A 21140-nucleotide genomic window follows, 5' to 3' on the forward strand; every position below is an offset into this window, starting at 1 on the left:
TTATCGACCCCTAGTTAAGGCATGAATTTCAAATGTTTGATTAGTGAAGGTACGTTTTGACAGTAAAGTAAAAGAAAGTTGGGATATGTATTTACTCAGGGACTCCTAGTTTGCTAATATGTATACACATGTTACTCAGTAAACCAAACTGAACCGGTAACCAAGTTGATTTTGAAGGATCTCCAAACCGAAAACTGAAAATTCCGGTTCGGTTCGAATTTGCAGGCTAGATTTCATGCTTGTGTTATATTGGGCTTTTTACCAACGGCACGGCCCGTATCACCTCTAAACCAGCCCATAAAGGCCCATTAAATTATTTTGAAACGCAAAAAAAGAAAAACAAATTCGAAAATATACATCTCCCTCCCGAGGGAAAACATTTTTGGCTCCAAACTCGAAAACATTTTTCACAAAAAATGAAAAAAAAGAGCGCCTACAAGCTTTTGGTTGTTATAAACAATCTCTTCCCCAACTCCCAAATGAAAATCTCCAAATCGCTCAAAATCCACCGCCGAATCTCCTCCTCGTCAGCGATCTCTAACCATCCACCTATGGAGGAGAATCATCACAAGCGCCAGCGAACAGCTCGCGTCGTCGCCGGAAGAACCTCAAAGCGAAAGCTCGGCCGAGAGACGTACGCGGTTTCGATAATCACGCAGATCACCGAGACCGAGGAAGAAGAAACAGATCTCGCCGTCGCGATCCGCCGCCACGTGGAGGTTCTGAACTCCAGCTTCTCAGATGCGGACGATGTCAAAGGAGCTGCTGCTGCTCTCTCCTCCCTCGCTAAAACTGGTACCGTACTCCTTAGAGTAGATCGTTTTGTGTTACAGCTGTCTGAATCGATGCCGATCTGTGATTCTACTTTGCGATTGAATTGTTCTAGCTCAGATTAGGCGAGATCTAGATTGATTATGGATTGATTTTGGATTCGTAACTCTTTGTATTAGACGAAAACGTGGAGATGATGGTGGAGAATGGAGCGATCCCTGCGTTGGTTAGAAACTTGGAATCGCCGTGGTCTTTGGCAATCAGCGGGAACGTTCCCAAGTCTTGTGATCATAAGCTAGAGAAAGATTGTGCTGTTTCACTTGGACTTATTGCTGCTAATCAGGTAACACTTGTGAATATCATTTACTGCTTCTTGCACTGATGCTTTTACTAATGTTAGCTTTATATGTTTAACAGCCTGCTTACCAGCAGCTAATTGTAGATGCTGGGGTTATAGCTCCAACTGTGAAGTTGTTGAAGAGAAGAGGGGTTTGTATTGGGTGCATGGAAGCTAATGCTGTTCTTAGGAGAGCAGCTGATATCATCACTAATATTGCTCATGACAATCCAAGGATTAAAACTAATATAAGGTACGGTTTAGTGTTTGATGATCCTTGTGCTTTTTGGTCTTGGCTAAGTTGTTTTCACTTGACAGGGTTGAAGGTGGCATTCCACCTCTTGTTGAGCTTTTGGATTTTCCGGATGTTAAAGTACAGAGGGCTGCTGCTGGGGCCTTGCGTACGGTTTCTTTTAGAAATGATGAGAACAAGAACCAAGTATGTTTTGCTTTTGATGATGCTTTTTTTTTTTTTTGAGCTTATGTTAGGCATGGTTCTTACATTATACTCTCATAAATGTAGATTGTGGAGTTGAATGCTTTGCCCACGCTTGTATTGATGCTTCAGTCAGAAGATCCTTCTGTGCATGGCGAATCGGTTGGTTCTTTTATCTTGCTTTAGATTTTTGGAATTGGTTTGTTTTGTTTAGTTCCTGCTAATATAATATTGAAATATCAGATTGGGGCAATTGGAAATCTTGTCCACTCATCTCCTGACATCAAGAAAGAGGTTATCCGCGCTGGTGCCTTGCAACCAGTAATCCGTCTACTTAGGTATGCTTATTTTCTTTATTCTGTTTTTCTGTTTCTGCTGAAATAGATGTTTACTCTTGATATTGTGAAACATCTTTTGTAACTGTTTCTGTTTGCTATGATATCTGCTACAGCTCAACTTGCTTGGAGACACAGAGAGAAGCAGCATTGTTGATTGGTCAATTTGCCGCGCCTGATTCAGACTGCAAGGTATAAGTTTGCCTCTTTCTTGACGTTGTTGTGCTCTAATCTGAATATATGCTCACTCAAACTCTATGTTTTGACGATATCAAAAGGATGGATTCAGAGTAAAGAAAACGTACTAAAACATAAATGGCAATATGATTATGCAGGTGCACATTGCCCAGAGAGGTGCAATTACACCATTAATTAAGATGCTTGAGTCATCAGATGAGCAGGTCACAGAAATGGCAGCGTTTGCTCTTGGTCGTTTGGCTCAGGTAGTTATGTTTTTGAATAAGCATGTGAATCTTTTTGACGCTTTGTGTCATAAGAACAATGGTTGTAATTTGTTTGCTTAGAGCATAACTTAATTCGCATACATCAATGCTTTGAATGTCGCAGGACACACACAATCAGGCTGGGATTGGGCAAAGAGGAGGCATTATTTCACTACTAAATCTTCTTGATGTGAAAACTGGATCTGTGCAACACAACGCTGCCTTTGCTTTGTATGGCCTTGCAGATAATGAGGTAAACTAATCTCATAATGAATCGTTTTCAATACATCTATACTTTTTGCTAACTATAAATAACAATGGTTAATTAATTTTTCGTAAACAGGAAAATGTAGCAGATTTCATAAAGACTGGAGGTATTCAAAAGCTTCAAGATGACAACTTCACCGTTCAAGTATGCATTTCGCTGCTTATGTTTGCAAGAACAATATATAGGCTTTCCAAATTCTAAATTGCAAGTCTTCTCTTTGCAGCCGACTAGGGACTGTGTGGTGAGGACATTGAAGAGGCTAGAGAACAAGATTCAAGGACCTGTGAGTACCTATCTGTTAGACCTTCTTGTTCTTATAAGTATGGCTTTGGTTCTAGAGTCCCTTAATGTCATACTCTTCTTTCAGGTACTAAACCAACTATTATATCTAATTAAAACCACTGAGAAGAATATACAAATGCGAATTGCTTTGGCTCTTGCACATCTTTGTGACCCTAAAGATGGAAAATTAATTTTCATCGATAACAGTGGTAAATATTCTCATCTCAAAATTCATCAATTTTTCTTTTCTTGTCGATTTTTTTCTGTTCCTGATCAATCGACTATTACATATGCTATGTTATACAGGAATTGAGTTTTTGTTGGAGCCTCTATACATCTCAAGCATGAAACAGCAGAAGTATAGCGCAAGAGCTTTATTCGAATTAGCTACAAAAGCTACATCCTTTGCACCAGAGGACTCAGCACCTTCCTCACCCACACAACGGGTAAGAACTCTTCATTACTTCTTTCAATTATAAAAATATAATTTCTGATTTGAGGTCTTGACTTGTTATTGATTATAATACTGAAGGCGTTTTTGGGTGAGGAATTCGTGAACAACCCTACTTTGTCCGATGTCACATTCCTGATCGATGGTAAAACATTTAATCCCTTCGATGTTTATGTTAAATCTACCTGTGATAACACTTTTTAAACTGAGTAATTCCATGGCATATATTAGGTAAACAATTCTTTGCTCATAAGATTTGCTTGGTAGCTTCCTCTGATATATTTCGTGCAATGTTTGATGGCCTTTACAAGGTAACCTTCTGAATAAATCATTGTGGTACCCATTTCATGATACAAAGTATCAATCAACTAACTTGAGAATTGGTTTTAGGAACGAAACGCCCAAAATGTGGAGATCCCAAATATAAGCTGGGAAGTGTTTGAGCTTATGATGAGGTAAAGTTCTATTAAATCAAAACCATAATAATAAGCTAAGAATCTAAAGCATGAAATGCAATGGTGCAGATTCATATACACAAGAAAAATCAACATCACAAAATACTTGGCTCAAGAACTGCTTGTAGCAGCTGATCAGTATCTTCTCGATGGTCTCAAGCGGCTTTGTGAGTACACAATCGCTCAGGTAAATACTCAAAACCAACTTCTTATTCTTCTCCTTGTCAGAGTGGCTTGTCTATGTGTATAACTAAATGGACTTCTCTAATGGTTGGTGCAGGACATCTGTGTGGAAAACATACCGTTCATGTACGACTTAGCAGATACATTCAATGCGTCAGCCTTAAGACGAGCTTGCACTCTCTTCGTTCTTGAGCATTACACTAAGCTCAGCTCTGAATTGTGGTATGCAAAAACAAATCATTACATCATTAATACATTTTTTTTGGAATCAACCTTATCTCTTACTTAATCAGGTTTTATGTTCTTTTTTTTTTACGCAGGTTTCCCATGTTCATAAAGAAAATTATACCTGAAATCAGGAGTTACATCACTGATATTCTCGGACGGCCAGTCCAAGCTAGCAGCTAGTCCAATCATTGTATAAAAAAATATTCCTTTTTGGTTAGATAACTGGTCTATATTTTGTAACCACCATATGCTCAATTCAATAATATTAAGAGGCCTCAAAGTCAGTCTTTCTTTATTCTTTATCAGAAAGTCAAGACCAGCTGAATAAAAAGGTTGCTTTGTAAATAAAGATCCAACTTAGTATAGTGTATATAATCAACTGTTTCAACTCTAAAGGGAGGAAATTTTGTAAGCTTGTGAATCTCTTATAAAACCTTGAAATAAAATTTGGTTTTTAGCCTCTGTGGTTAATCTTGATAAAGCTTTTACAGTTTTACTACACAAGAGGTTGTTAGTGAGTGTTAGTTCTTACCACACCAGACATCCATGCTTTAACACAATTAAAAGTAAAAAGCCCAACATTGGACATTCTAGACAGGGCTTTGTAAAGGCCCAAACTTGTGCTCTCAGACAGAACCATTGTGGTTCGAATAAGACTATTCTAAGCAGCCGTTGATTTGCTTCCTCTAAACTAATTCCTCTCGTCACGTTCTCCATTTTTGGGGTTGTTTCCTCTACGCTCACCAAGATCTCCAATTGCCTACCTCTTTCTCTCTTTCAAGGTACTTCTTGTCTTCCTCAATTACACAATTTTCATGCCAAATCGATTAGCATTCGAGTCAACTGCCTAAGTATGTTTCGTCCTTGGTCTGTTTCCTTGAAATGGTTTATCCTACAGTTGCCTGAAATTGCCATCATTGTTTCGTTCTTTGATATTTAAATCGAATTTAGAATTAGATTTTCTGTGATTGGATCGTTTAATCCAATCACTAGTGGTGTTCATCTTTGTTTGTTGAAAGTTATTTAGCTCAAATCCATCGTTCATGAACCAAGTTGTTTGTTTTGATCTAGATGCATCCATGTAAGCTTTAGCCCACTATAAAAGTTCAATCCTTTGATTTGTTTTAACATAAAAACATGTATTCAGATTATCAGCTAGATTATCTTGTTTTGCTACATGTTTTATATGATCTATACAAAAAATGTATGATTTTTTAATTTGATTTTGGTTAATCTTACATTGTTCTGCCTGTTCGTTCTTCAATATTGTTTTTTTTTTTTAGATTCTTTAATGGTAAAAGCATATAAACAAGAGCATGTCTACAAGCATCCATGGGAGCGGGTGAGTGCTGCCTCATGGAGGAAGTTCGCAGACCCTGAAAACAAACGCATCCTTTCTCATATCCTCGAAGTCGACACCTTGAACCGCAGACTCGACACTGACACCGGGAAGCTCCACACCACACGTGCTCTCACCATTCACGCTCCCGGTCCATGGTTCCTTCACAGGATCATAGGCCAAGACATCTGTCACTGTGTTGAGTCAACAGTTGTCGATGGCAAATCACGTTCTATGCAGGTTATCTTCTCCTTTTCTCTATGCTTTCTTCTTCCTAGCTTGATTGGAATGAAGCATTTTAATAGTTGAGCCGTGACAAGGCATAGACAACCTTAGATTAGTGTGTTGGTGAAACATTAGTCTCAAAAGATGCTCAACTATTTTGTTTTCGTTTTTTTTTTTCTTTTTGGTTATGATTCAGCTTACGACAAAGAACATTACTCTCAAAAAGTTCATTGAAGTGGAGGAGAGGATAAGATACGATCCTCATCCAGAAAATCCATCGGCCTGGACGGTTTGTAGCCAGGAGACAAGCATTCGGATCAAGCCATTGTCGGCTCTGGCCTCAATGGCTGAGAAAGTTGAGCAGAAGTGCGCCGAGAAGTTCATGCAAAACAGCATGAAAGGGCGAGAGGTTATGGAGAGGATTTGTAGGTATATGGAAGCAGAGTCCGCTCCTGTCTAAAGATCCAAACTTTTAAAGATTCCAGTATCTTGGCTTTGGGTTTTGTAGTAATTCAAGAGGACTTCTATTGGTAGTAATAAAATCTATAAGACAGTTATGATCAGACTGCTGTTTTTTTTTTCTTTTATCAGCTACTTCTCTTGTTTGTTTTAGCAACGAATGTTGTTGAGCTCTCAGAAGCTTTCTATCCAATTTTGATCCTAGTAATCTGAACCAGTTGGGTCTGACCCGGTTTTAATGCCTTTTTCTTAATTACAAACATATATACATATATATATATATATATATGTATCAAAATTAGCTTTAATCAGTACAAGATTTTGATGTGCATTTTAGAATCAATGCATATTTACAAGATTTTCGATCGAGAATAAGAGTTTCATCAAAGATCAGATGGTTGAGTTGACTAATCAAAGATAACGTGAACCATGTAGATGAATCATGTAGATCATAGACGAATCAGTAAAAAAAATGAAGATTTAGACATTTATGAATTAGTTTAAGAAAAAAAATTAGCGTAATTTAATTATACATAGGCCATGTTCGTTTACGTGTAGCGCGACCTGCGACCTGCGACTAAGATTACGTTCGTCTACGTGTCGCGCGACTTGCGACTTGCGATCTGCGACTAAACCTGCGACCTGCGACTAAAACTATGTTCGTTTACGTGTCGCGCGACCTGCGATCTGCGACCTGCGACCTGCGACCAGTCGCGCGATCAAAATTTTCTTAATTTTTAATCGCTGTTTTTTCGGGCGACTTAAATGGGAACCCGCGACTGGTCGCGCGACATTAAAACGAACAACAACCTGCGACTTGCGACCAATCGCAGGTCGCATGTTACGCGACAGCAAAACGAACAACAACCTGTGACATGCGATCAGTCGCAGGTCGCAGGTCGCAGGTCGCATGTCGCAGGTCGCAGGTCGCGCGACATGTAATCGAACACGGCCATATATTATTTCCATTTATGTTAATCTTATTTAGATTACTCAGTTCCATATGCGATTGAATATATCTTCTAGCTTCATAGTATCAACAAGAACCAATGCAATCGTTTCGTTACAAGTCATACCTTCTTATCCATTACGGCTATGCCACAAAGTGCTGATACTTGACTAAGGAATATAGTATGAGAGTTTTGGTGGTATTATATGCAATTGTCAAAGTATGGGAGGGAGTACAAAGGAGTTCAAACCTGGTTATGTTTAAGTGCAGACGAGCGTGCAGAGGTCTTGTGTTCCTGGCTTGTGATATATTGGTGTAAGGAAATATCGGGAACTTTCCATTGGCCATAGACGTTAGTGTTAGCTGAGCATCACTCACCATGCATTGCCTCGGAGGAATATATCTTCTAGCTTTATTTTTATGACTATTTATTATAGTTTTGACACATTTTAAAATGTTATTATTCTTATTAAAATGTATACTAAAATTGCATATTTTTAACCTTTTATGTGTGAAACTAGATTAAGACCAGCGCCTTGCGCATGATGAACATTATATATAAATTATTTTTACGTATTATATATTCTTTTACCTATAATAAAATAATAAAAATAAATTAAATAATTAAAAATTCAGTAACTATTATGTATATAATTAAATTAATGCAAACACATAAATAAATTTTATTAATCCAAACAAACACTTTTTCTATTTTATATGATATATAATTAAATTTAAATGATATTAACATAGATATATAGTATATTTTTTATATTGATATCTATTAAATAATGTCGACAAAACAGATATCTATTAAATAATATATTCTATTCATATTTTTTGATTATTTTTATATTTTTATAACAAATACTTTAAATCACGAATAACAAAATTTTCATTGTGGAATGTTTAATAGTTTCTATAATTTTAAAAAAAATCAATGCATGAAAAGTTTAAAAATTGAATATTAAGTTGTCATACAAAGCTTTTATCAAACAATAATATGTTCAAATCAAATTTTGAAATTAAAATATTTATGTATGTTTATATGGTACATAATTTAATTTAAACGGTATTAATATATATATATATATATATTTTAATCTTAATGTTTATTAAATGAAATTTTCTACTTATATGATTTTTAATCATTTGTATCTTGTCATAACAAAAAATTTAAATTAAGGATCACAATTTTTTTAATATGTGAATTTTAATAGTTTTAGTAATTTATAGTCATTTTTGAAAATTAAAAATATAACATATGCAGAAATTTTTTAAGTTTTATTATGTAGCTAATGTGGTTGTTTATATTATTTTAATAATTGAAAATTAAAAAAATGATAAAGGATACAATACGTTTTATCAAATCTTTATTATTCAAAATCATTAATTATCACATATATTTTAGGCACACTAGCCAGTTTCGTAATTTTTATTTAATTAAGGAAAGAATGAATAACATTAATAATTAATTTATGGTTAGTTTAATACAAAACTTATTATATATTTCGATGAAATAACATATTTCTCTAAAGATTCCAAAAATCAATGGCTACCTCAAATGTTGTAATGTTTCTCTTTTAATATATATATGGGATATATTCAATTTAAAGAGCAGAGGTAGTATATTAGAACTTACAATTTAATACTTTATAATCGCATATTTTTAACCTTTTATATGCGAAATGTTATATAAATAGTCATAGTCAAACTATTGAAACAAAAGGATGTGGTCAAAGACAATTTACCAAAACACAAAGTCTAAAGTGCTTTTTGTTAATAAGGTAAAAGCTTATAATTATATCTCAGTATAACTATGAATTTTCATGCGCCATGCGCAACAATAATAACTCACAATTCACAATTCTATTTTACGGTGTTGCTTTGTTTTTGTAACCATGGATTCTTCTTCTCACATCCGTCCTAAGAAACCTCTGCTAGTGATCGGAAGCATGATTAATTCCGGCAGTAGTCACCCTAAACCATCCGGTTCCACTTCCGGTTACTCCTCTGAACCGAAGAGAGATTCAAGAAACTATGATGACCGTCGTTCTAATAACTTGCCTCTCAAGAAATCGAGGACGATAGTTGACTCTAACAATGGTAACAAAACTGTGATTGTGGAACCGGATACTCCAAAGCTTTCTAGACAGTATTGGAAAGCAGGAGATGACGATGAAGATGAGCATGTGGCTTATTGTAATATGACACATCTTATATAACTTGAGATCTTGTAACTCGTAATCCTAATTGTATAATTGTTATGTTTCGATAGGTAGGAGTGATGCTAAGGTCAAGGTTAATCCACAGTTTCTTCATGCCAACGCCAGAAGTCACAAGTGGGCGCTTGGAGCTTTGGCTGAAGTTCTAGTCAATTCTCCAGACGAGGTATGTCCTTATGATTTTACTACCATATTATATCAGTCAAAGAACCTATAAATAATCTTCCTTAGTCAATTGTTAGGGTGCATTAGTCAAAGATGGGTGTGTTATATAGGGACTTTGAAATTAATGCAAACTGTGTAGATGCGTTGAATTAAGTTGATATATCGTCAGGCTTTTGTATAACATAAACTTATATTTCATTCAAAAAATAAACATTCAAAATAAGTAAATATTCAAAACATTTTATAAACATTATAGCCCATTGGCTAAACACTATAATCCATCTTATTTCATTCAAATAAACTTGATCAATTTGATAGGTTTTTTTTTTTTTGAAAAGGCTTTTATTCAATTTGATTGGTTGGGCTACTTATATTTGTACTATCATTTGTTATAGTATTTGAGCTTCTAATAAATCTATCTGTGCAACATAGGATGTTAGGCAACCAAGATATGTTGATAGAATACCTGACATGGGGCTTGAGAAGGATAAACACAGACATGGGATAAGGTTACTCTCCCTCTCTATCATGTTTTTTTGGTGCAACTATCATGTTTTGTTAAATTCGGGTTTATCTTGTGCTTCCAACTTGAACTAAACTTAATTGGTGACAAATGACCATAATATTTTATATATAAGTTATTTATTTCTTTCAACTACCTATTTGAGATTTCATTTAGTCATTAACATGTTTTCCTAGAATCTAAGATCATAAAAAATGTTGTTAACTGCCAACAGTACCATTTCAATTGACATTGCTTCTTCTAGTTTCAGTGAAGCGGTATCAGGCAATGAAGCAGGCGAATTGCAGAAGGTGAAAGAGGAATCAGCAAAACATGTGGCTAAGTTGCAGAGACAAAAAGGACAGCTTGAGTCGCAAGTAAACCTCTTTCTTTATTTATTTTGGCTTATATATAATAATAGACTTAATTGTTTAATATGAACCAGCTCAAAGAGTCAAAATGTAAGATTCAAGAGTTTGAGAAGACGCATAAGCTAAAAGATGACTCAGAGAAACTCGTGGCTGTGTTAATTAACCAGCTCAAACAGTCAACAGCTAAGATTAAAGATTTGGAGAAGATGCAGAATGTAAATGATGATGAATCAGCAAAACAAGTGGCTGAGTTGCAGAGACAGAAAGCACTACTTGAGGAGGAATCAAAGAAGGTAAAAGATGAATCAACAAAACTGGTGGCTGAGCTGCAGAGACAGAGAGCACTTCTTGAGATTGAATCAGAGAAGGTAGAATATTTTTGAATATGAATCAGCAATATGGTTTTTGGTATAAATAATAGATTTCATTGTTTGATATGAACCAGCTCAAACAGTCTGAAGCTAAGAATCAAGATCTGGAATTCAAACTAATGAATGCAGCGGAGGATTTCTTTCAAGAAAGAGCCCACAGAGATAGTACTGAGCATAACTTGAGGAACAAGCTACGGGTTAGTCCTTTGTTACCAAATTAAAAAAAAAACATCAGTACTTTTTATTAGCTCCATGCATACTCACACATCATTTTGGTAAATGCTATAGGAAGCTTTTGCTACCATCCATACGCTAACATCAAAAGTGAATAGGCTGGAAGCTGAAAAACGCTAATTATAAGAAGAAGATAACATGCATATGCATTGGTGAGGTCAGCTTCTAAAACTCATTTCTAGGGTTTATGTCTTGTGCAAAAATTAATTTAACTTGAGTGAAAGACTTTATTTTATATTAAAATCTTGATTAAACAAAAGTCCATCAAACCCAAATCTTTATGTTCTGTAATGGAAGAGTAATTTACACAATAATAAGCAAATCAATCTCACACAAACATAAATCAACCCCAACCAAAAGAGATCACCAAAAAACAGAGAGAAGAAGAAAGCCAAAACAGAGAGAATAAAGAAGAAGAAGAAAGCCAAAGGTGGAGGTAAACTGATCCCTAAGGTTTGTGATCACCAGGAGGGAAACGTGGGAGATAAGGTATCCAAGTGATGGGATCTTTCCAGTCAAACGCAGGCAATGCTGGATTAGGGTTAGCTAAAGGAAGAAAAGGGAAAGGGAAGGAAGGAAGGGGAGGCAGTGTCGGCAACGGCGGCAGAGTCGAGTACGGCCAAGGGAACCAGTACGGTGGCAGATACGGCCAGAAGAACTTCGAGTCTCTAAACTTCTTCTCCGCCTTCTCCTCCTCCTCCTTCTCTCTCCCGTGATGTCTCTTTCCTCCGCTGCAAAGTGTGGTGTTTCTGTGGGAAGGTTTGTAGCTGAGTGCGCTTAAGCTGTAGATACAGACACGGTCTTGCTTTGACTTGATGGATACTTCGTTGGTTGCTGTCTGAAAAACGGGGACGTTGCAGCCGATGTTGCTGTCGGATGTTTTAATTAGCTTGGCGCTGCATTGAGAAGCTATGGCGATACCGTCCACGCAGTCGATACCGTCTACGTGAGGGATCTCCAGCTTGTAAACGCCGCTTCTGTTTGTTGTTCTGTTCACTGATATGTTCACTTCCTCTGTTGTCTTTGGTGAGCTTGCTTTGAATCTACAGCTGACATGAACATCCACTCCTGATGGAGAGAAACAGAGACAAGATCCGGTTTACCGGTTTCAATCAAACCGAAATTGTACCAAGAAAACCAATTCAAAACTGATTAACCAATCCTAATTTTTTTTAGAATTTAATTAACCAATCCTAAGTTACAAAATGAGCTCAAAACTTCCGAGTTGAGAAACAGATTAACCAATCCCAATATTCAAGAAATCGCTAGACCCTTATAGATAATTATTGTTTAGGCAGGTGTCTAAACCAATTTTTTGAATGCTAAAATAGAAAAATCGTTTCGTTTAGACTCGATTTGTATACTGCTGATATTTAGAATACCGGTCCAAACCCAAGTTGCAATATAAGTTTATGTAATGTTTATTTAAGTCATGATCTCTTACCTTGTAAGAAGTAGCTTTGTCTTGAGAAAGTGTTGCTTGAACAAGTGTCACAGTAGACAACTCCGACGACTGTGATGCTAGATGAAGGATACGAGCTTACTTCACGCGGTGGGCGGTTACGACCACGGCCAAAGGCTTGATGTGTCAAGCAAGAAGCTAGAAGGACAAGACAGAGAAGTCGAAGATACATTGTGGCTAATCAGTTTCACTCTTTTTCTCTCTATTGTGTCTTTTTGATGATAATGTATGCAAGTGTATGTGTGTGTGTGTGTGATTGCAATATGTTCAGTCCGTGATCTAGAATTTTTTGACCCCAACCACTGTTTAACTATAATTCTTTTATTCTATCCACTACCAAACAAAGACATGTGAAGAGCCCTTTTTGGCTTATTGTGCTGTTACAATGTGAAAAACATTCATGGAGAAGAGATTTATTTGGTGTCCTTCGCTTACCCAAAAGAAACTCCAATGAGTTTGCAATTTATTTTCTTAACGTAGATCTAATCCAACATACTAACAAAAACACAATTATTTTGCAATAATAAACCTATTATCTACATTCCGTTTCAAAAAATCCACATTTTAGAAAAAAAAATTGTTTAAAAAAAATATATGTTTTACATTTTCAATGCAGCAAACTGTAAACTTAAAAAAAAAAACATAATGTTGTTTATAAAGATTTTATTGGTTAAAAATTGTGGAAAATAGTTGATAACAGAAAATAATGGATTGATAACTAAAATTTGATATGTTTTCTTAATAAGCGTGAGAAACCTAAAACATACATCTTTCTGAAACAGAAGAAATATATCATTGTCTTGGTTAATAAAAAGAGTTTAATCGCTTTCTTGTGATCCAAGTCTGCAAATCATGTACTGACTTAGCTCCACACTTGGAAAGACTTGAAGTTCTGATAAAGCCAAATTTTATGCATACTTTGCCTCCATATATGTCCGAAGCTTATGGGTTGTGTGTGGCTTCAATAAATCCAAATTTCTATAGCATCACCAAAAACCTCTAACATATCTTCAAAATAACATGTTACTAGATAACTTTACCCCAAAGTATTTCTAAACGATTTTTAAGCAGGAAATCAAAACATAAGAAGAACGAAGATTTTAATCAAACTCAACCTGATCAAACTAATTGAAGTACTTAATGTTGGGATAACATGTATAATCAGCAATTCAGTGTACATTTGGGCCCATCTTCATTGAAAACATAATGTAATTCAGGGCCGGGCTTTAATCCCAGAAAGCCTAAAACTCCAATCTTTTGGGAACATCGGCCAGTAATATTATCTCTCACAAAAGTGGATCGAAACGCTCAATATGAGCTTTGAAGCCCGTGATTTTCATAATTCAGACATGGGCCGAACTTACTGCAATTAACAATATACGGTTTAGACAAAGTGGATAGAGTTATTACCGTATAAAAATATATCTGCTTTTCCTTTTATAAGTAGTAGCAATGAATTGATTTTTTTATTCTTTTGCCATTTTTAAATATATTACTTCCTTTTATATAACTAGTAAGTAGCAATGAAATCGATCATTAATCACACATAAACTCTGACGAAAAAAATAAATTTGAAAAGTTGTTCTTCTGTCTTTTTATCAATTTGGAATATGCTTAACAAAGAAACAAATCGGGATATCAATGTTTTCATTGACCCAAATATATCACTGTAATAAGAAATATAAATATATAAAGAATATTATTAATTTTGAACTAAAGAAAGAAGTTTTATTACATGATTATAAAAAAATAAAATATATTAAATCAACCCGAATAGAAAATAACGGTTTCTATTATAAACCGACTCGAACAAAATTATTTTTAAGTTAAAAAAAAATCCTAATTAGCTTCGTTCAACTCATCATTCCGACGTGTTTCGATTTTATGTATCGGTTGATGTTTTCGACTTAGTTTTATTTCTTGCTTGAGCATAAAAAAAAAAAGAAAAAAAGATTGCTTGAATGGAAGATTTTTTTTATCGTCAAAAAGAATAAAAAGAAGATTATCTCGTCATTACAACATCGTCAACGAGAAGGGATTTACTGAGTTTACCACAACGCGTCATTACAGTTAACTTGCAATTGGTAACAGTGTGAACACTCGTGGACGACACAAGCTCCTTCCCCTCTCTCTCTCTCTCTAAACTCCAACTCGAATCTGAACACAAAGTTAGTTTTTTTTTTTTTCTTGAAACTCAGATTCTCAATTCCCTCCTTTATTTCCGGGCACAGCTAAAGTTTCCACCTTTGTCGTTTTTCTTCTTCCTGTTCATTGATTTTCTCAAAGGGGGTTGGTTCCTGCAAGTTTAGATTACTATTCATCAAAGTGGAGGAGGAAGATGGGCTGTTTCTCGTGCTTCGATTCGAGTGACGACGAGACGCTGAATCCAGCAGCTGAGGAATCATCCAAGGCGGGTCAGAAACAATCACAGCCGACAGTATCTAATAGCTTGTCTGGACTACCTTCAGGTCTTTTGATTCAAATCACTATTCTTTATGGTCACACGCTCTCAAGATCTGATCCTTTGCTTTGTTTTGATCTGATTGGGAAGTCCCTAGTGTAAATTTTCAGTCTTGGAGATGAATAAGACCTGAAGGATCATGATCTTACGGATCTTAGATTTGTTTTTATGTTGTCCCCCTCAAGACTTGTGGATGGATGCGTTTTGGTAAAACTTGATTGGTCTTTTGATGATGATGTTGCAGGTGGGGAGAAGCTTAACTCAAACTCAAAGAGCAATGGAGGCGCCAAAACGGAGCTGCTTCTTCCTAGAGATGGGCTTGGACAAATCGCTGCTCATACATTTACTTTCCGCGAGCTCGCTGCTGCTACTATGAACTTTCATCCAGACACTTTCTTAGGTGAAGGTGGTTTCGGACGTGTCTACAAAGGAAGGCTTGACAGCACTGGTCAGGTTGTTGCTGTTAAGCAGTTGGATAGGAACGGTCTACAAGGTAACAGAGAGTTTCTTGTAGAGGTTCTCATGCTCAGCCTTCTTCATCATCCCAACTTAGTCAACCTCATTGGTTACTGTGCTGATGGAGATCAACGCCTCTTGGTCTATGAGTTTATGTCCTTAGGATCATTGGAAGATCACCTCCACGGTAAATCTTTATCTTTTTACCATTTTTTATACCACAGAGATTCTTTGTGAACTTAGTCAAATATCAACCCAAAGATTCCTTCTCATCTTAGTCAAATGTCAACCCTTGAGTTTAGCAGATTCTTCACCTGATTGTTTGTACATTATCACATATAAATTATACATGTAGACTTAAGTTGAGGAGTAGTAGTTGCTGGTATATACAAAACAAACTTATTACTCCCTCTATTTCATATTTAATTGTCGTTTGTATAATAAAAAATTTGTTACAAAATAAGTGTCGTTTTAGGATTTCAATGCAAATTTATGTCTTTAGGATCATTGGAAGATGACCTCCATGGTATATCTTATCTTTTACCACTTTTTTTAGGCCACAAGATTCTTTGTGAACTTAGTCAATATCATCCCAAAGATTCCTTATGATCTTAGTCAAATTTCAAGTTTAGCAGATTCTTTACTGGATTGTACAGTGAATAGAATTTTCGCTACAAAATAAGTGTTATTTGTTTAGGATTTCAGTGCAAAGTACGTCATTAGTTTACCCTTTTTATCCCTATATAAATTAAGAAAAAATAAAAGTAATAAAATTTTAATAATTAAATAAGAGCAAAATTAACATTTTTTTCTTAATTGGTGTGAAAAAGCTAACGGCATCTAATTTGAAAACGGAGGGAGTATATTTTAACCTTTTATCTGTTTTGTAGATCTTCCACCGGATAAGGAGGCCTTGGATTGGAACATGAGAATGAAGATAGCTGCTGGTGCAGCCAAAGGTTTGGAGTTTCTACATGACAAGGCAAACCCTCCGGTTATCTACAGAGATTTCAAGTCATCAAACATTTTACTAGACGAGGGGTTCCACCCAAAGCTTTCTGACTTTGGACTTGCCAAACTCGGACCAACGGGAGACAAGTCTCACGTCTCCACCAGAGTCATGGGCACTTACGGTTACTGTGCTCCCGAGTACGCAATGACCGGACAGTTAACAGTCAAATCAGATGTCTACAGCTTCGGTGTGGTGTTTCTCGAGCTCATTACTGGTCGGAAGGCGATCGATACCGACATGCCTCATGGAGAGCAGAACCTAGTGGCTTGGGTAAAATGAAAATCCACTTTGTTTTTGTTTTTTTACATTTAGTTTCTCATTTGCTTGTGCAACAAGTTTTGAGACTTTTTGTTTGTTTTTTTTACACAACAGGCTCGCCCGTTGTTTAATGATAGGAGAAAGTTTATAAAACTGGCGGATCCTAAGTTAAAAGGGAGGTTTCCAACGCGTGCGCTGTACCAAGCATTAGCTGTGGCTTCAATGTGCATCCAAGGGGAGGCGGCTACACGTCCTCTCATAGCAGATGTGGTTACTGCGCTCTCGTATCTTGCGAACCAAGGTTATGATCCAAACAAGAATGAGAGAGGGGCGAGGTTGATAACGAGGAACGATGAAGGAGGTGGCTCGGGGAGTAAGTTTGATTTAGAAGGCTCTGAGAAGGAAGATTCGCCTAGAGAGACGGCTAGGATGTTGAACAGGGACATTAATAGGGAGCGTGCGGTTGCTGAAGCTAAAATGTGGGGAGAGAGTTTGAGGGAGAAACGAAGACAGAGTGAGCAGGGGACTTCAGAGAGTAACAGTACCGGTTAATACCGGTTTGGGTGGGTTTTGAACCCTTTTTTTGTTCTTGTATCACAAACCCTCATTTGTTCTGAAACATAGAAAAAAAACACATTAAAGAAAAAAAAAATCGAAAAAAAAAATATAAACATTGGCAAAAAGAGTTATGTACAGAATTAGATTACATGTGATGTTGCAATATGGGCAAGAGGTGGGACTTTTTTTAATAACAAAACTCTAATTGAAGATCCCGGAGAGTTGAGGATGTTCATGTAAATTTCTGTAGTCTTTTTTAGTTTGGTGATGTGTCACATGTTGGCAATTTATCGATGATTGAATAACAAAGATCCAAGAATCAAGGTTAGTGTTTAATTCTGGACTCTTTTCTTATGTGTTTATGTGGCGTGTCTGATCTATTGTGTAGTTTTGGACAACGTGGGTCACATGCCCTTGCAATCTCACAATTATTTTTAAGGATAGCAATAGATATTGTAAGAATATGGTTGGTCTTATCAAGTTTTTTATTCTCTTAAAATGGGGTTTTTACTCTCTTGAAATGGATTTTTATTTCCAAAATATTGTTTTTACTGTTAATGAGTAATGACTATGATCTCTAAATATTTGTAGGAACTATCATGTACTCGAACATTTTTGTGCTCAGTTTTTTTTTTGCAAAATAAATAAAGAAAAAGACAGTCAGCAAAAATTGTACAGTATGATTCTTTTGAATTTTATTAAATTATATATATATGACTAAATTATTTTGTTTGTTTTTTGCAAAAAAAGGGGTGTTCATTTATAGATGTGACAAAATATAAATGACTCAAGATAATTTAATCATTTATTATTAATTTGACTTCTCGCCACTATTTTTAGTCATCATACATAGACTGATTGTCACTGATTAGTTATTGATGATGTAATTCAGCTTGGCATTGTACAAACGTTACAGGAATTATACGTTAGCTAGGCACAGACAACCTTTACCGAAACGTTAAGGTACGTTTTAACGCCAAAAAAAACATAGGAAAGTACGTCTGAAATTTATTTGATTTTCTTAAAAAGTTTTCCATATATATAACCAACATGAGGCTCGCATTTAAATTAAACTTGAATATAATATTAAGATTTAGTTGGATTGTATATATACTTGAGGCGGGTAGTATGTTATCTTATAGCTTAGCTAAAGATATACAACATTGGGTAGTTGTAGCTGATGCACTGGTATAAGCAGCATTAAACTATAGCTTAATAATATTTTTCTACCGTTTTAATATAAAAACCACGTTACAAAAAGAATATTATACACAGTGATACTTTTATGCAACTCATTACTTCATTTTGTGTTGACCAAAGAAAACTTTGTGTCAAGTAGTAAATTTTCAAACTTCGTCGGAGAGTTTGTCACCAATATGGTCTTGTAGAATTCTTTTTTTCTGATGGCGACGTCAAATGAAAGTAGGTAGTCAGAAAGCTCATTAGTAGAAGTAATCAATTTATATTTAATTTTGTAAGAGCGCTATAGATACAATATTGCGAAGATAATATATTCACTTTATTTTTTTATTTTTTTGGAACACATTTTCACTTTACTTAAACACAAAACTTTATGCAAGCACACATCAATAACAATATATAAGATACGAAACAATAGATAATTTTAGCCGGCCGACGAGCCAAGAGTAAGAAGAAAGAGAGAGAGTGTGTGAGTGAGATAGATATGTGTTTGCTTGGTGAAATATCTTGACGACAATTCAAATTCGAGACGGGGCAGTCTCCACATGGCCTTGTCGGGCTTCAGTTGACGGCTCCTCCTCTTTAGTAATTTTGGATGGATCTTCATGATGAACAGTGTAAGAGAGTGGAATCACCGGTTCGGTCACCGTGACGTCAACTGGGTGCATTTCCGACAAACCTAACGGACTCATCACAACAATAGTCTTAAGTTGTTCTGATGAACTGTTTTTCTTTTTCCCAATATCTAATTTATCTCCTGAGTTTCTGTAAACTCCGTACAAAACCATTTGTACCAACCCTAGTATGAATCCCACCACGTTTGGAATCTACAAAAATCATTTTCCAAAATCTCAGTAACCTCTTTTTACCTTTGTTTTTTTACCAAAAACATGACACTTATGAAAATAAATGCTTACAGCAATGCATATGTCGTGGAGGAATGCGCCATATGAGAACCACATAACAGCGCTTATAGTGAGGAAGAAAGAAAGCGTGAAGGGCATGAACTCCACACTCTTGGTCTTTATCACACGAGCCTTTTGTACAACAAAAAAAAACATAAATCAACATTATGTTACCCAAAGTTCTGATTTAGTTTAAAATAAATTTGTGAATTTAACAAAACACAAAACGCGTAGTTACCACGATCATTAGAGGGGCAGCGAAAACAGAAATAGATATAGCAACGCAAATCCAGCCGATGACAGAGACTTGGAGGCTAGGGCTTTTAACCGCAAAATGTGTAACCATTATAATCAACGAGAAGAAAGCAACATTCATCGTCAAGAACAACTTAACAGCCGCCATCTGCAACGCATAAGAGAATATTTAGATCCATTATTCTTGTAACAAAATCAAAGGAGGACGCTGGGTAGAATTAAGAAACTTACCTTTTTGTCCTTGGTAGCGTAAGTGAAGAACATGGCAATGTAGATAGTCTCCACAACGCAGCCGAAAGAGTTGATGGTAATTAGGAGAAAAGCATCTTGCTTAGTCAATGCGTAATAGAGCCATAACATGCAGCTAAATAGTGACACTTGGTACGGTAGAGACTGGAAACTTTCAGTCGATTTGTTCTTGTATATTCTATAAAACGTCGGCCTGCAAAATTTCACAACAAAAATAAGAGAATAGTTTCTTAGCTAATTATTCTCAAATAATTATTTTTATAAATAACTACTCCCTAAGAAATTGCATGTACTTACACGGGAGCGAGGAATACAAGGAAGGATATTGCGTTTCCTGCCATTTCATTAGGAAAAAACTATAAAAGAATGAGTTGATTGTAGAATTAAAAGGCTTCTAGGTTTGTGGAGACATGAACGAAAACAACACAAGTTCTCTAACCAACCTCAACAGGAATTAAATTGTTGCATTAACCGCACTACACGTACCGAGTATATGGACAACGATGCGTGACGATTTCAATTTGTAAAGCTTTACTATTGATCTATTTTCTGGTAGTTTAGGATTTTATTTACAAAATTAGAAGATCATTAATGACTCGTCTATATGTTTCTAAATGAAGAAAATTCTGGAAACGAGTACAAAATATATGTACTTATATTAGTAGGTAGGTCATGCATGATGAACTTCTCGTCTAATTAATGAACCGTACAATTTAAAATTATTGAACTAGAAGAACCATGAGAGATCGAAAAGAGAACAGCTAAGGAACAGACTAGGATTTGGCTTTGTGAGTATATATTAATATCGTTAAAACATTACCTAAGATGCCGAAGATGATAGCGAGCAAGTGATGATTGACCATGACGCCCATTTTCTATAAAGATCGAGATGAAGCTTTTCCCGTACGGAGATTTCTAAAGGATCTCAGTTTTTGAAACCCTAAAGCTCTCGCTCTCCCCCTCTCTCTCTCTCTCTCTCTCTGTTCTTCTTATTTCATGGTGGAAACTAATGAGTCTCAGGTGGTGTATTTATAGCTCCAAGATAATCATTATTGTCAAATTATTTTGATTTTAATTTTTAAAGTTATTTGAATCGTGTAACGTGTTTAGTAGTATAATAAAACAAAATAAAAAAAGAATCGAAAAGGTAAAACGAACTCAGCCTGTTTGCATGACAAGTGGAGAAATTAGTAGGTAGCGTAGCATTTTTTCATTCACTAAACTCTTCTCCTTTTCTTCGACAACTTCATTTTCTTCACGCCATCTTCTTAAACTAGCTTTCAAAAATCAATTAA

General features: G+C 35.7%; 5 protein-coding genes and 1 pseudogene across 8 annotated transcripts; 4 read left to right on the top strand and 2 right to left on the bottom strand.

Moving 5' to 3' along the window:
* The first annotated feature begins 382 nt into the window (after nt 1-382).
* LOC106407705 (ARMADILLO BTB ARABIDOPSIS PROTEIN 1) lies at nt 383-4473 on the top strand. Its single transcript, XM_013848579.3, has 19 exons — nt 383-795; nt 951-1114; nt 1189-1361; nt 1427-1547; nt 1632-1706; nt 1788-1882; nt 1996-2071; nt 2215-2322; nt 2447-2575; nt 2666-2734; nt 2814-2873; nt 2958-3081; nt 3179-3318; nt 3405-3468; nt 3555-3634; nt 3714-3778; nt 3848-3965; nt 4059-4183; nt 4282-4473. Exons 1-19 carry the CDS (start codon nt 417-419, stop codon nt 4367-4369), a joined length of 2253 nt encoding a protein of 750 aa, XP_013704033.2. The 5' UTR covers nt 383-416; the 3' UTR covers nt 4370-4473.
* A 379-nt stretch (nt 4474-4852) lies between these two features.
* On the top strand, nt 4853-6418 carry LOC106407247 (protein slowmo homolog). 2 transcript variants are annotated; one of them, XM_013848080.3, is made up of 3 exons: nt 4853-4971; nt 5473-5768; nt 5950-6418. In XM_013848080.3, exons 2-3 carry the CDS (start codon nt 5481-5483, stop codon nt 6211-6213), a joined length of 552 nt encoding a protein of 183 aa, XP_013703534.2. In that variant the 5' UTR covers nt 4853-4971; nt 5473-5480; the 3' UTR covers nt 6214-6418. The 2 variants fall into 2 exon arrangements, with proteins under 2 accessions (XP_013703534.2, XP_022562848.2); XM_022707127.2 differs by having other exon boundaries at nt 4894-5040.
* A 2094-nt stretch (nt 6419-8512) lies between these two features.
* LOC125581759 lies at nt 8513-11162 on the top strand (annotated as a pseudogene).
* Nucleotides 11163-11236: 74 nt separating this feature from the next.
* LOC106407454 lies at nt 11237-12929 on the bottom strand. The gene is made up of 2 exons (XM_013848318.3): nt 12474-12929; nt 11237-12097 (listed from the first exon to the last, which is right to left on the bottom strand). The coding sequence occupies exons 1-2, from the start codon at nt 12661-12663 to the stop codon at nt 11478-11480; spliced, it is 810 nt and encodes a 269-aa protein (XP_013703772.1). The 5' UTR covers nt 12664-12929; the 3' UTR covers nt 11237-11477.
* A 1581-nt stretch (nt 12930-14510) lies between these two features.
* LOC106407089 (serine/threonine-protein kinase PBS1) lies at nt 14511-17361 on the top strand. 2 transcript variants are annotated; one of them, XM_013847881.3, is made up of 5 exons: nt 14511-14659; nt 14778-14959; nt 15197-15595; nt 16299-16690; nt 16793-17361. In XM_013847881.3, the coding sequence occupies exons 2-5, from the start codon at nt 14830-14832 to the stop codon at nt 17228-17230; spliced, it is 1359 nt and encodes a 452-aa protein (XP_013703335.1). In that variant the 5' UTR covers nt 14511-14659; nt 14778-14829; the 3' UTR covers nt 17231-17361. The 2 variants fall into 2 exon arrangements, with proteins under 2 accessions (XP_013703335.1, XP_013703334.1); XM_013847880.3 differs by having other exon boundaries at nt 14583-14959.
* A 1372-nt stretch (nt 17362-18733) lies between these two features.
* LOC106409970 (bidirectional sugar transporter SWEET15-like) lies at nt 18734-20854 on the bottom strand. Of its 2 annotated transcripts, none has more exons than XM_013850499.3 (6): nt 20666-20854; nt 20143-20179; nt 19828-20038; nt 19580-19744; nt 19354-19473; nt 18734-19263 (listed from the first exon to the last, which is right to left on the bottom strand). In XM_013850499.3, exons 1-6 carry the CDS (start codon nt 20715-20717, stop codon nt 18955-18957), a joined length of 894 nt encoding a protein of 297 aa, XP_013705953.2. In that variant the 5' UTR covers nt 20718-20854; the 3' UTR covers nt 18734-18954. The 2 variants fall into 2 exon arrangements, with proteins under 2 accessions (XP_013705953.2, XP_022561200.2); XM_022705479.2 differs by having other exon boundaries at nt 20143-20201; nt 20666-20804.
* Between the last annotated feature and the right edge of the window lie 286 nt (nt 20855-21140).

The sequence above is a fragment of the Brassica napus genome, chromosome C2 (assembly GCF_020379485.1).
Source record: "Brassica napus cultivar Da-Ae chromosome C2, Da-Ae, whole genome shotgun sequence".
In the NCBI taxonomy this organism is placed as follows: domain Eukaryota; kingdom Viridiplantae; phylum Streptophyta; class Magnoliopsida; order Brassicales; family Brassicaceae; genus Brassica; species Brassica napus.

Coding starts and splice junctions, on each gene's coding strand:
- LOC106407089 (XM_013847881.3), top strand. CDS start 14,830: ATGGGCTGTTTCTCGTGCTTCGATTCGAGTGACGACGAGACGCTGAAT. Junction 14,960..15,196: donor CTTGTCTGGACTACCTTCAG/GTCTTTTGATTC, acceptor ATGATGTTGCAG/GTGGGGAGAAGCTTAACTCA. Junction 16,691..16,792: donor AGCAGAACCTAGTGGCTTGG/GTAAAATGAAAA, acceptor TTTACACAACAG/GCTCGCCCGTTGTTTAATGA.
- LOC106407705 (XM_013848579.3), top strand. CDS start 417: ATGAAAAAAAAGAGCGCCTACAAGCTTTTGGTTGTTATAAACAATCTC. Junction 2,576..2,665: donor ATGGCCTTGCAGATAATGAG/GTAAACTAATCT, acceptor TTTCGTAAACAG/GAAAATGTAGCAGATTTCAT. Junction 3,635..3,713: donor TGTTTGATGGCCTTTACAAG/GTAACCTTCTGA, acceptor AATTGGTTTTAG/GAACGAAACGCCCAAAATGT.
- LOC106409970 (XM_013850499.3), bottom strand. CDS start 20,717: ATGGGCGTCATGGTCAATCATCACTTGCTCGCTATCATCTTCGGCATC. Junction 19,745..19,827: donor ACGCTACCAAGGACAAAAAG/GTAAGTTTCTTA, acceptor TATGCGTTGCAG/ATGGCGGCTGTTAAGTTGTT. Junction 19,264..19,353: donor TCCACGACATATGCATTGCT/GTAAGCATTTAT, acceptor TGATTTTTGTAG/ATTCCAAACGTGGTGGGATT.
- LOC106407454 (XM_013848318.3), bottom strand. CDS start 12,663: ATGTATCTTCGACTTCTCTGTCTTGTCCTTCTAGCTTCTTGCTTGACA. Junction 12,098..12,473: donor ACAAAGCTACTTCTTACAAG/GTAAGAGATCAT, acceptor TCTCTCCATCAG/GAGTGGATGTTCATGTCAGC.
- LOC106407247 (XM_013848080.3), top strand. CDS start 5,481: ATGGTAAAAGCATATAAACAAGAGCATGTCTACAAGCATCCATGGGAG. Junction 5,769..5,949: donor GCAAATCACGTTCTATGCAG/GTTATCTTCTCC, acceptor GTTATGATTCAG/CTTACGACAAAGAACATTAC.